The following is a 14,185-nucleotide window of genomic DNA, read 5'->3' as shown; positions in this document are numbered from 1 at the left end:
AAAAGCTCTCTGACCTCGTCCCTTGGCCAGTTTCCTTTCCTTAGCATTTCTACTGCATATCTAACTGCAGGGGTTTGGGAGGAGCACTCCACCCAGCAAAATGCTGCGAACAAGCCAGTACAGCATTCAGGTGCAACATGCTGTTCCTAATGTGTGAGAACAGACACATCACCCTGACCAGCTATGTCCTGTAAATCACTTGCTGCAACAAAAAGTTCTTCCAAGTAAGCAGTTTTAGTGGGGTTTGTAATAACTTTATTGTAACACAAATTTGTGTTTACAAGAAAACTTGCCTCCCGAGCACTTGGCAGAAAGCAGCAGAAGCGGCATTACAAAAACACAAGTGAGAAGAAAGGTATTTCCCAGGAGAGAAGATTTCCATTCAAGATTGGAAACAGGATGGAAAGCGGCTGAAAAAGACACTTGGATTTCCAGTGCAGGGCAGTTTTCACTCCAGTGAAGACTGCTTGAGGTGAAACCAGGACAAAAGCACATCAACAAGAGCTGAAACCCAGAACACAGGCAAAAGTCTGCCGAGAGATGTTATGAACAGATGGAGAAACTTCAAGGAAAGCTGACTACACCAACAAGGTCATGTTTGGTGATGCACAGTGGGCACGAAGAAGCATTCTCCTTCCTCTGGCACCTGAATGGTCACCAAAGCACTGCAAGAAACACCAAGCACAGAGGAGAGTGGCATGAGTGATATCACAATGGAGGAGCACAGCCACCAGCATGCTGAGAACAGTGGCCTTGAACATGTGAACATGTTGGCAGGTAGAAGTGGGGAACAGTGAATGATAAACTTTGATGCAAAGATTCGGGCAGCAAATTACATCAGAAAATAAAACACAAATGAGCTGATTGGTGCTATTCCTTTGTCCCGAGGAAAGCAATTTTGTCAGCTACATTATCAAAAGGGAAGGAAGTAGCAATTCAGCTGGCAGAGACTGGCAGAGGCAGCAAAAAGAGCCTTCAAGGACAGTAAAACACTACTTGCATCCTTAGGTAAGAAACCATGACAAAACGACAGAGACAGTTCATAATAACTGACATTTTGCAACACCCTGGGGCTGCAAGCAAAAGAAGGCCTTGAAGGCAGGACACAGGTCATTAACTTAACAAGGGAGCTGCCTCCTCACAACAGCCCACAATGATGCTGGAACAAAATCTGCCTGGGACTTCATCTGCTGAGGTAATGAAGCTCAGGGAGTAATGGTAGAATAGCAAAATCCAGAAAAGTTGTAGGAAAAATTACACTGGGCACCACCACCTTGCACAGGAATGAGTGACAGCTCAGAATAGTAGGCTTTAAGTGTGGAGTGGGACAGCAATAAGGGGAGTCAAAAAGGATCAAAACAAAAGTCTGAATATAGCAAAACTCTTGTGACTCTCAGTTCCAACCCTAACTTCACACTGATGCAAAGAAACAAAAGCAATGCACAATAGCAGAACAGAAATAAAATCTAGTGTCCTTTCACCCTAAAGTTTTGCTTACCTACCCTCCTGCAGAGCCACAAGAGCTTTCCTGACTAGCAAGGAGTCTGCAATGGACAGCTCTGAGGCCATGCTTCACTCTGCTGACATGCAAAGTTAAAATGCCTTGCTTTCTGCCACAGTGCTAACATCCCAAACTAAAGGATGATTAGCTTAAAAACATGACCTACCTTTTCTAAAACTATTCAGCTATCCATGAAAGGGAATACATTCAGAAGTAACTGAATGATAAAAAACATTTTAAAAGTTTCTGTGCCTCCTCTCCACTTTGGTCGTTCACAAATATGATCCACATTGTGTGAGTATTCACCATGAAGATACACAAACATCAGAAAACATCTGATACCTTCACCATCCAGACAGTATAGAGCCCTCTCTGCTTAAAGATAACCTGTGCAATGTCCTCCACCTGGAGGCAAAACACAGGTTCCCAAACAGCCCAGTTCCAATGGCCCAAATGCCAGTTCCAAGAGCAAAACTCAAGTACTGGGCTTTCTCCTCCTCCTCTGTTTCAAACATCTTCCCATGAAAAGAGGATCCTGTTTGTTCCACAGGCTGTTGGTCCTGACACACTGTCTAACAGCTCCTTTTCTACCATAAGTTCAGCTTTAACACAGTGGTTGAGCAGAGCCCACAAAAGCTGCACATATCTGTATAACCTGTTGACAGAGGTTACAGGAGAGGGAAAAATATAATTATATGGAGACAATGGAGGGCAAAGTACTCCTGAAACCTGATTATCCATAATAAAAAAACAGAGAAATAAAACCAAAAGTATTCATCCAGTTAAACTTTTCTTCAAAAATATTACAGCACTCTTTTTTTCTTTTTCTCTCATCAGGGGACAGTGATGCATGTGTCTAGCATGGTAGGCTAGACAAATGCACACATCACAAAAGGAGCCTCAAGCTGCATCAAGAGGGAAGTTGCACAACAGTAACCGAGTGTCTTTCAAAATACAACCAAACTAAAAAGTGATCAGTATTTTCCAAGGAAGCTCATCTCACTCTATTTACCAGAAGATGAGGTGGATTATTTCTATTAGCTGATTCTGTTACCAAGAAGCAGCAATTCAAACTGTATTTCCTTCCTAGCCAAGCACTTTTAACACAGGGATTCTTTTAGATATAGGAAATTAGACCCTGCCAACACCACTCACAGCTGGAGTCACCTGATGACTCTTCCCATTCAAAGATCTCTGATGGATGTACTACAATGATTAGGTTCACAAGAACAGACAGAGAGGGGAGTAGGAAAGAAAACAGAAGCAACTCAGACAATAAGGCACTAAATCAATTACAGGATATGGTGAAAGACTTCACCAAAAGTTTTATTCAGGAGAAAAAAAAGGTCCCATCCACACAAAAAAAACAAAGAGGTTTTGTAGAGTTCAAAAACACATCTAATTTTGTAAGACTGACAAGTCTTACAGATAACTTTTGAAATAATACCTAAAAAACCACAGAGCACTAGTAAGCACTGCCAGAACAAACGCTGTCCAAGGGAGCAGCATCAATTACAGACTGGTAGGTAGAAAGCTTTCCAACAAAACCAGCTGCTCAGTCAGGAGAAAGTGTGCATCACCACCTGGATGATATTGCCAAGAAACACACAGATTCTGGGAGGAAGTGGTGGTTTCAATACAGCATCTTGATGAAACTATGTTTTCAGCAAGCCACAAAGAAAGCCTAATGGGTTATTTTAAGTATCTCCTGAATCTGGTACTGCAAGGCTTTGCTATTCAAAGCCGTCCCTCCAATTTTAAATGCACACACACATAACTGCACTGTAAAGAGCTGTGAGACACACACAAGACACAACCTAGCTAACTGCTCTAAGCATCCTTTTCTTCCCTCAGTCTTCTCTCCAGCCTTATTCTCTGTAAACTGATTTTACCTGTACAGGCAGCATCTCCCACAAGACTGGTCTTTTGGAAAAGTAACTAACAACAGAAAACAAAGATACCAAATGGCTCCCTTTCCCCAAAAACTCAGATCTTCAGCACACCCTGAAAGTTATGGCAAGTTTTTTTCTCTCTTGTGTGGGTGTATGTGCAAGGTCCGAGGCCCTAACACAATCCAGGGCATTTGCAAAGAGCCTGATACCACACTGAGTGGCTCCAGGGGATGTGCTGCGGCTACTGAACCTGACAGCAGCTGTGGACTGGAGTTCAAGCACTTTCCAAGAACATCTGCTGTGAATATTACTTTTCCCTGCCTGCTGTCTTCAGAGTCTCACTGGAAATCTTGCCTCAAGAACAGAACTTCAAGCTGCTACTTCAAAGTGTTCCAAAAATCCTTGTGCACTTACCTTTTTTATTTTACAGAGAAATAATACTGATAAGCTATTATATTAATGAGAGAAAATTAGGCATTTTCATGAAAAACAGCAATGCAGCAACAGCCATGCCATATGGTTTGCATTCCACGCCTGAATAAAGTGACCCTGTACAGACAGCCTCAGCTCTCTGATGCCCGAGTGTGATACAAACCAACTGAACATAAGAGGAAAATCTCCTTCATAACAAACTGCACCAGCCTAACAACAAATGCAAATTGCTGCTGAGTCACGCAAAGCAAGGCTCTGTGAATGCAAAAGTTGAAGTGAATAATGAAGAAATCAGAAAAGAGCTATCAAATTTTGTAAAAATCCACCCGAACTACAGGAACATAAGACATTGAAAAGCAACAGGCTTCTCATCTTTAAAAAGTCATATCTAAAAGGCTAATTGGTATTGGGACCACAAACACAGAATATGCCTAGCCTAGCTTGGACCCACATCTCCCTTTCACTCTATCCAGTGTGCTGAATATTATTATCTTTTTACTCTTACATCAAGCACAACAGGCCAGGAGGATTTATGCCTGCCACGTAAGCCCCAGGATGAACATTCCCTGTATCCCACATCCACAGGAAACAGCAGAGCAGGGCTGTACAGGGGCTTAGCCTATGGCTGGGGCAGGCAGGCTCTTGTTAACACAGGGGGATTTCTGGCAACCTGCTGCAAGTAAATATCTTAAAGCAAAGAAGTTTCCGAAGTTGCAGCTAAAAGCAAGTATAGCAGCAGAATTTCACAGGACAATTCCCAGTATCTTCATGCAGCAATCATCATCTCTCCTTAGGAAAAGGTAACATGGGATGAAATCTGCTTGCTCCTACATATCTCTGGTCTTTGCCTGCCTTTAGGGAAAGTGTTCAAGCTACAGGTCATCTTGTCTGCTAAATCTAGGCTCACTGGTGCTCTGAAGTGTAAAGCATTTTCATACTTTGGGCAGATAAAGGACAGCATCAGCCAACTACCTCTGCACCAAGACACATCGAGTGCTGTCTCTATGCAATATTTAGGGCTCTCAAATTAAGTTGCCAGTGTTGCAGAGCCAATAAAAGACAATGCAGAAGTCAGTGGTTGTCTCCTGGGCCATGATAATTGCAAAACAGGAACTCTTCCATGCAGCCTTAGTAGTGCAAACTCGAAAGTGCTCTGGGATCTTCTGGACTGAACCATGTTATTTAAGCATCAGCCAGTCAGTAGGAACAACCACAGCTTAACTTTTCAGCAACTTTCAACCAGACATCAGACATCTGCCTATATCATGGAGAAACGGAGGAGGTAAGAGATGCTGCAAGGGTTCATTTCAAGACACTCTACATACCAGAAGCAGCAGAACAAAACTGGAGGGTAAAATCCACCTGATGTCCTCTTCCACGGATACTCTGCAATGTGCCAGGAGGTACTGAAACTATTACAGATACACATGGCCCGACAGACTGCAAACTGAGCACTATCGTCCATGGCAGCACAAGTGACAAGTGAACTGAGGCAGATGGCTACCACCCACACTCTGCTTCCCCAGCTGCTCACCAGCCTGGGCAGCCAAGATGGGAACTGTCCCACCATCTCCAAGCCTGGCTGTGTGCCAGGACACTTCCTGCACGCTTCACATCACTCAGGATGTCTGTCCTGCGAGGAGCCACCACCAACCTGTGACTGCCTGGGAGCTGGGTGCTCAGTTCTCACTCCAGCTGTTTCTCTAATTACATTAAACACGCAGAATTCAGTTGCAGCTGCTCAGGCTGCTTCCAAAAGGACTCTCCTTTTAATTAAAAATTTGCTATTAAAAAGCATTAAATTGTGTAATGCAAATAATCCTCTAGAAATCATCTGTCCCAGCAGCTAATGCCCAGCTTTGTCAGAGCAGTAACCAGCAGCAGCAGGACAGTTAGCTAACAGGACACAGAGGGCTGCTGCTCCCCAGCCCCCCAGAAACGTGCTCTCCTTCTCTGCTCTCCCAAATCTGACACAGCGAGGTCAGGGTACACTGGACATATACCAGCCTGCTGTAAACTCCCCAGGCACACAGCATTTCACACCAACTGCAGTTCCAAAGCTTTGGAAAATAGAAGAGAAGGAGGATTTGTTAACACTCTGCTCAGGTTCAGGCAGAACCAAGCTCCTGCATGCTCTGCAAAGAAAGGCAAGGAACAGTGCTAAGGAAGCACGAAAAGGCCCACAAGCACAAAGGTGGGTTTCCTGTCCCCCTCACCATTGTTCTTACTGTAATCTTTTTAACTCTCCAGCCCTAAAAAATGAGGCTAAGGTAGTGCCCAGTTGGGAAATTCCCTTACGCACAGAAATTCACAGTCTAGAAAGGAGCTGCAGGGAGAACAGTACCTTTCCTGTTAAGAAATCTGTCTTTTTGCAGAAGTAAAATGCAAAAGTAAAAAAGAAAAAAAAACCCCACAAAATATTTTTAAAAAACATTTCAGTGCCAACTAAATGCTATTTTTCCTTTGATTTTATAATGTCTGTATTGAAAAGCTGAAGTTCAGCACATGACACACAACATCTAGAATGTCCTACTTAAACACTAGATGAGCCAAAAGAGTGCATTCACAGGAATATTTCCTGCTCTCCTGATAACAGTGCAATCACGACCATCCAGAATTGCTATAATTTCCTATTAGCTACATAGCAGATAAGCAAAGTACTTCTGATAACCACTAGTATTATATGAGAACTTTTTCTAAAAACACACAAAATAGTAACAAGCCAACTTCACTGGTGTCTCAAAGAAAATAAGCAGAGAACACCCACTTCATTAAAATTAATAAAATACAGATAGCAGCTACAACAAATTTTAGCTCTCTCATACAATGCTCTCGATCTCGGCATTTCTGCCATCAGGGATGAATCCATGCAGGCAGGTGCTCTGCCTGCCATCCCCAAACCTTGCTGTGTGAACCTGCTGTTCTCAGCAGTGCCTCGCATTGCCCGGGACAGCCACGAGCCCTCGGCACGGACGCAGGCTCTGCTCCAAAGGCCGCCTGTCGCCTGCAGGATTTGACCGGAGTGCAGCCACCCCCTGCTCCCATCAGGCCTCGGGCAGAGGGAGCCCAGAGGAGGCTCTCTCCATTCCTCAGTGTGGGGGGGAAGGCAGAAAGTAGGGGAATCCTCCTCTGATTTTTGCAGTACCTTTGAGTGCACAGAATCTGGCCCTTATCCCACTATTTATTTTTTTAAGGGATTGCTTGCATACAGATAAATCTCACAGCTATATAGATGAATAATGAATCCAAATATGTCTCTAGTACAGACCAGAGAGGCATACAGAATAAATATACCCCATGGCAAGGAAAAAAATGCAATTATTACTCTATTCCCAAATTGAGATGGATTATGGAGAAATGGTTTTCTTAAAACCAGAGGAAAAGCTACAGGAAGAGGCATCAGTAAAAGAAGAAAATATGCAGATATAAATAATAGTGAAATAATTAACTGTGAAAATCAGAATGAGAAATGAAAAGGTGGACTGCCTGGGGTTTTGGAGAGCATTCCATCAGGCAAACATGCATGGGCACTCACCTAAATCTCTAACAGTACAGAGACCAGAAATAACAAATGGTAACTTGCAGCTCAAAGGCTCAAACTTTGTAGCAGGAACTCACTTCAGCTGATAGTCTGAAAGATTTTGGAGTGTTTGTTGGCGTTTTTTTTTCCCCTTTTGGCAGGGTAGGAGGAGAGCAGGTTAAAGGTATAAGTCCAAGAATATTATTGTTTGACCTCTTAGGAAGCTCAGCAACTTGCTGTCCTCTCAGACAGTCCCATGACACTTCCAAGGAAAAGCTGCTCAGTAAATGGAAGTCTCAAAGCATAACTCTTATTACAAGGTCGCTTTTCCCTCTACTCCACCTTCCCCATACCATCCTCTCTGCACCAGAAACAGTCCCTCAGCAACCGAAATCGCAGGGCAGCAGATTTAAACAGCCTGCCATGCATGGGAGCATGCCACTTGGATACCACTGACTATCCATAGGGCAGCAATCATGGCCAAAACACTGGAGAATCCCCTGTATTTTAACTATTCTTTGCACATTACATCCTTTCTGTCCCAAATGCAAAGGCAGTCTGGATGCCTGCAGCCAAATGAAAACAAGGAAATCTGCTGTTTACAGCAAAACACAGCCTACAGTTTTTTTCTTGTTCACTAAGGAAGCAATTCAAATCTCTTGTTAAGGAAAAGGTGCTAAGAAAACATTGCAAATGGCAGCAGGGAGGAAATACTGAAGGCTTTGTAATCAAGACTAATATGTTAAAATGAGGAACGAGTGAACCTGAAGTTGTGCCTGATACCACCAAGACAACAAATCCACTATTACGTCTGCAGACGAGATCCACACACCCTGTTCTGTTTCCCACAAAGGTTCACTATGAGCATTGTGGGATAATCCAGCTGGGCTGGACACAGAAGCACAGCATCCTTCTTTCTGTCTTTGAGGTTACACCTCAGCTGTAACCATCATTTAAAGGCACACAAACTGGAGCCCTTTTCTTATACACATCCATCAAAATCACTCCTACAACTCAGAGGCAGCAAGAGGACAGACCACTTGTCAAAGGAAATAAAACTCAACTGGGTCAAAAGAAATTCTTCTAATTCACAGGAGATTTCTATACCATTTTCTCCCCATTTTAAATAAGGGCATGCCCAAAATTGTGGTTTTGTCCTGAGAAAAACCAATGGATAGAAGTTAAAATAAGAAGAATTCAGGTGCAAGCATATTTTGGAGAAGTCTGAAGTGGGAAAAACCTGAAAAAGCAATAATTCTGATAGATGCTGAGGACAGCATTTCACCACTGCTATAAATTCCCTCAAAGAAATTAACTCTGAAGCATTCAGCAGAGGATACAAAGGCAGAAATCAGAAAAATATTTTGGCTCTGGCTCTTGGGCTACTACCAACCTCTCTTAAAATATGTGTTTTTATTATTCTAGACCTAAGTGCATGCAGTTCTTCACAGCAATGGGCTGCCATGAGCTGGGGCACAATGACCAACCAGAAGTGCTCAGTTCCAACTATGAACAAAAGATATTCAAGAACTTCTCTTGAACAGTTAGATTAAAAATACCTAAGAAAAAAATACAGATCAAGTGGTGACAAATCCAGAAAAGAAGTCTATATTTAGACTGCCATAACAAAGAAATTTTAGGAGAAGGGCAGCACCTAACAACACAGTGGACAAAATCCACACAGAGGAGACTTCTGCTCTGCACACTGAACAAGTCACAGCCCTACCTTTGTAGGAGAATGCTAGAAAAGACTTTTCAAAACTGAATGATGATTTTGATTGAATTTTGCATCATTATTGCTTTGGGAAATAAGACAGGAAAGGTCATGTTTAACATGTTTCTGAACTTCATATCTGCACTGAACAAACCTGCAGGAAGATTCTAGGGTTCCCAGCTCTGTTACTGCTTTAAACCTTTGATGGATAGCAGGAAGCATGGAGAAAAAAATTAATGTTTCACAAGACAGTGTCTGTAGTGGATGAACTACAGGACTTAAAAAGCAAATTCAGATTTTCAGACTGACTAAAGTTTTCAACTAAGCAGAAGACCAAAAGAGCTGTTCCTGTAAGCAGGAGCTGATATTCAAGACATTGTAAGTTTAGCTCTGATCTTAGCAATTGCACAGTTTTCAGTGGCACAACCAGCAAAGCATCTGCAAATGAAGGGTCAGGGCTATGAGTGTTCTTGTAGAACTCTGCCTCTTTCCAGCAAATCAGGAATTAAGGGGGAAGCAGCTGTATCGTTCTCTTCTACATTTTCACAAATACATCCATGTCCAATGTCTCAAGATCTACATGTAAGTGAATCACTGGAACGCTAAGTTGCTCTAGAAGTGGAATTTCCCACAGAGCCATAACTCTTGCCAACTTCCACAGGCACTTTATCTCTTTATGGACAGTGGGATTTTAATGATTTTGTCTTCTGCCTCTTCTATACATCCATATCCTCAGTAATGGGTGCCTTTTTTGAAAAGAACAGATCACTGACTGATCTCTGTCCAATTCCGCTGTGTTTGATGACCACGGCTGGCAAATGTCTCTCTGGGCGAGAATGCAAAGTTCTCTAGGAGTTGTCAGAAGGAGAAAGAACAAACTGAAATTTAGGGAAGAAGTCCTTACTCTAGTGAAGTCTGACCAGCTATAATGACACATTCCATATCATACATACCAGCAGATGGAAATCAGAAGAAAATTGCCTCAAGTCAACTTTCTTTTGTCCAGACAAAAAAACCCCCTTATTGCAACACCAAGCTTTTAGAAGGATTACTCCACTGTGATTACCTTGGCCATAATGTGCATCTAAAGACAAGCCAAACACCCAGCTACAGAGCCAAAGCCTGTAATTACAGCTGATATTTGATGAAGGCATGCTATGATAACTCAGAAAGCAGTCATTAAAAAAAAAGCAACAGCAAATGGAAATATCACTTCTACTTTGTATCTAGAGAAGTCTTTGTTTTATCAGAGTAGCAGCGTTATGGTCAGTGCATTGCAGTTCAGAATCAACTGTCCTGCAGTAAATGCATAAGACCACAGATTCAACAACAGGCTTGCTTTATAGCCTGTGTACAGGCAAGAGGGAAAAGCAGCCTGCCTCACAGAGTTCTAACTTTCAGTCTTCTGCCCCAGACTCGCTACAGGCTCAGGCCCCAGTCGATTTGCTGCAACACAGTTTGCAACAAAAAAAGTAACAATGAAAGTTGGAATTGAAAACAAGTGCAAAAGCTGCAGGATTCTTTTCAGTTTGTGCAGTGTTACTCACATAGCTCACACTGAGGCATCACACCAAGTGTGCAACACACCCAAAAGAGTTTACAACATGGAATGCCAGTAACTTGGTGATTACTAACTGCTAATACACATTTTGAGGAAAATCCCCCACTATATCAGAACACGTTTCCCTTCTATGACAAAATAACAAGTCCAAGGAACACGGAAGCAGCAATGCATGTAGCATCTGGACTTCAGCAAGGCTTATGACAGCATCGTACATGCTCTTTCCACAAGCAATTAAGAAAAAAATGTGTATTCAAAACTAGCTGACAACAGTGTATACAACTCACTGAAAAAACCTCAAAATTGATCACTGTCAAACTGGAACAATGTATCAAGTGACATCTTCAAGAGTTTGACTGGAGTCCAATAGTATTCAACAGTGTTATTAACTAGGTACATGATTCAATATACGGCATTGTTATCAAAGATCATGTTCCTGTGGGAGCTGAAACCCTTTTACACTATCAGAGGATAAATCAAGGGGCAAACCCCCAGACTGAATTTCTTCTTTTTTCTGCCTTTATTAAAAAAGACAAAGTTAATATACAGTCAGTTCAATAGGGATCCTCATTTGTACAAGAAAAAAAAAATTATTTGCTTGCCAGGAGTTGTGCAGAAACTAGTCTGGACCAATAGTGTGTCAAAAAACAAATGTGTGTCAACAATATATTTAAATGAAAAGCTTCAAAGGTTGATGTACAAAACAAACATCTTTGGTAGGACAGGTGAAGCAATTCTTTCCCCTCTGGACAGCACTGACATGACCTCAGTCATGTCCAGTTTTGGGCATCACATTTGTAGAAAGATATGAAGCAACTGGAGAGAGTCCAGAGGAGGAGGAGGGGGAAAAGGAAAAAAAAGGGACTGGAGGTCTAGAAAACATGACATATGAGAAAAGATTGAAAGAACTGGGTTTGTTTAGTCTGAAGAAAAAGACTAAAAAGAGACATGATAACAGTCTTCAAATATGTAAAAGATTGCTACAAGAAAGAAAAACTACTTTCCCTAGATACTCCAGATAGAACTAGAAACAACAAGCTAAGAGAAAGGCAAATTATGTTTTTAATGTTTAACTGAGAGAAAAATGAAACATTTGAAAGACTGCCACCAGGGGCTGTGAAAGGATTAAAGGTTTTTAAGTACAAACATGCCTGGAACCAGCCGGGTATAAAAGATTTTCACAGGACTGCTGAATGAACCATACAAGTTCTTGAGGTCTTATTCAATGCACTTTGTTTCTGTGTTGTAGGTATAAAAATTAATTCCCTTATTTTTATTTGTAAACACTCATTGAGTTTACAATGACTAGTTCCTTTTCTTAAAAGAAAAACTGTTCTTTCTAGGAAGATAAGAAATTCTCTGTAATTCAAGGGACCACTGACATTCCCCCAAACCGTCCTTTCCAAACCACAACAGAACAGGAGACAAGCACTGCCACTCATTACAACTGTAAAATTGAACCAGGAATGTGATATATTTTTCTATTCATGCTGTTTACTTATAAAAGTGGTTTTCCTCTTGTGTATAAGATTTACTCTGTGAGAGGTTTGGAAAGAAAAGATGCAAGAAATTATAAAAAGGAGAGATTATGGAAGTGGAGTTAAGGTCAAAATATAAAGTGACATCACCTACTAAACTAAGTATAGCAAGTCTTACAGGCAAATGAAGTGCAACAACTAGAGTTTTAGTCAGTCTGAAAACTGCCGAGCAATAAATTTACTGGCTAATATATTCATCAGTGCAAATTACTGAAGAAGCTGGCCCCTGGTCCTCTCAAGTCATACCTACACCACAACTACTCAGATGCAAGAAAGCTCTTTCTGATTAAAAGCTGCTGCTAAGGAACTTTGTGTTAGGTCAGGTCCTGAGCTTGTGGAAACTGCCTGTTCATCACACATGGAATAGAGTACAGATGCCAGTCCATGGGGTACACTCCAAGGCACCTTTCCTCTCGCAGGCCTTCAGAGGACAGGAGCAAATGATTACAAAGCTGAAAGTCAGAAGACCAGAGAGATGCCCTTAAAGTATTATCTCCACTGACTGATTTATGCAAAAGTAATACAAAATAATACATCATAGTCTCCCTAGGAACGGATATTTAACTGTGGTTTGGTTAAAAGCGGCAGTTTGGTATTTCTTAATGTTTTCTTAAATAAATTAGCTCAAATCAGATTGTAGCTAGGATCCTAGAGGCTTTATTTATTTTAAAAAGCTAAAACGGGGATTATTAATGGTTCAAGCTTCCATAGTGCTTTGGAACTAGATAAAAATCTATGCCTTCTCTCTACATTTCAGTAAATAAGGTAGGTTTTTTATGTTGTGCCTTATTTTGCCTCCCTCTTTATTTTTAGACAAACTATTCCCTTTGCTCCAGTACTCTTTTGTTTTCCCCTCTTCAATATAGGCAATTCAGTCTTGGTCCCTTGTTTTCAGAGTAAGTGGCCACTGCAATGAGAGGAGTTGAAGTATTAGCCCACCCCCTTTATGTTCGGGCTTGTCTCTAAATACAGCATTTAAATTGACATGCCAGTAAGGGCGAAGGAGAACAAACAGAGTTTGGATGTGGGGAAAACAAACACAACACCTCACTTCCATTGCAGAATGTCAGATGAGCAGACAAGAGTCATGCCTCACCCGAAGAGCAGGGACAGCTCTGCAGGGGTGAGCAGGTGGGAACATGGCTCTCTGGTGAACGTCTGGGGCAGGATGCTAAGGCATGGGACAGGTGGGACGCAGAATTTGTCAGAGAGATAAATTATTGAGGTGATTTCAACAGACAACTTTGACGAGCTGTTGTAAACATTCAGAATACATCTGTTCTCTTACAGCATGCTAGCTGAGATGCATTGCTACTCTTGTCTCACCCCTACCCCTCCGAGCCCAAGGAAATTTACCAATATTTGGATGCTTTAGAAGTCGGCAAATTCGAGCTTCACGTTCCAGTTTCTGGTGATCTGAAAGAGAATACGAAACAAGAGATTAGGCACCACAGCTATGAATTACACTCTTGCTCATGTTCAAAAGAGAGAGGAACACAGTGACCCAGCAGACATCCCGAAGGCTGAGAACTGCTGGAACATGTCCGTCTCCTAAAACTTCACAGGCATTTCAGGAGAGGGCTACGCAGCTGAGGCTGCACAAGCCCTGCTGCTCACACTACAGAGCCAGCACTAAACTGGCATTGCACCATTTGATTCAACGTGAGTAGCTGCAGAATGAAAGGCACCACTCTTCCATCAGCTTCTCAAATATGCAAAGCCACTTCCAGTGAGACCCCTTCTGGGAGGTATTCGTTCTCCAAGGCTGGAGAGTTGAAGGAAAAGTCTCAGAAGAAATAACACAGATGAAATGGGAAAAGGAACTGCTTCCACTCCAAAGAAACACTACAAAAGAAGGGCAGAGTAGGAGGGACAAATACACAGCTCCTGCTAGTGCACAGCCATCACATGAAGTAGAGCACTCTGCCAGCTTCAGTGAACTGTAAAGGTAACCATACTTCAGTACCCATGGACAGACTCGCTGGTGAAATGCTGATCACGCACTTAGAAATCTCCAGGCAAGAAGT

The 14,185-nt window shown here is 42.1% G+C and overlaps 1 protein-coding gene across 10 annotated transcripts in view; it reads right to left on the bottom strand.

Moving 5' to 3' along the window:
- CAMK2G (calcium/calmodulin dependent protein kinase II gamma) overlaps positions 1–14,185 on the bottom strand; it is a 119,316-nt gene that overhangs the window by 52,290 nt on the left and 52,841 nt on the right. For all 10 annotated transcript variants that reach the window (XM_041473178.1, XM_041473107.1, XM_041473117.1 and 7 more), the window contains exon 3: positions 13,515–13,574. In XM_041473178.1, coding sequence (XP_041329112.1) covers positions 13,515–13,574 — 60 coding nt within the window. The remainder of the gene's footprint in view (positions 1–13,514; positions 13,575–14,185) is intronic.

This window comes from Pyrgilauda ruficollis, unplaced genomic scaffold, assembly GCF_017590135.1.
Source record: "Pyrgilauda ruficollis isolate IOZ18807 unplaced genomic scaffold, ASM1759013v1 scaffold11, whole genome shotgun sequence".
NCBI classification, from domain to species: Eukaryota; Metazoa; Chordata; class Aves; order Passeriformes; family Passeridae; genus Pyrgilauda; species Pyrgilauda ruficollis.
This window is presented reverse-complemented; position numbering and strand designations above follow the sequence as displayed.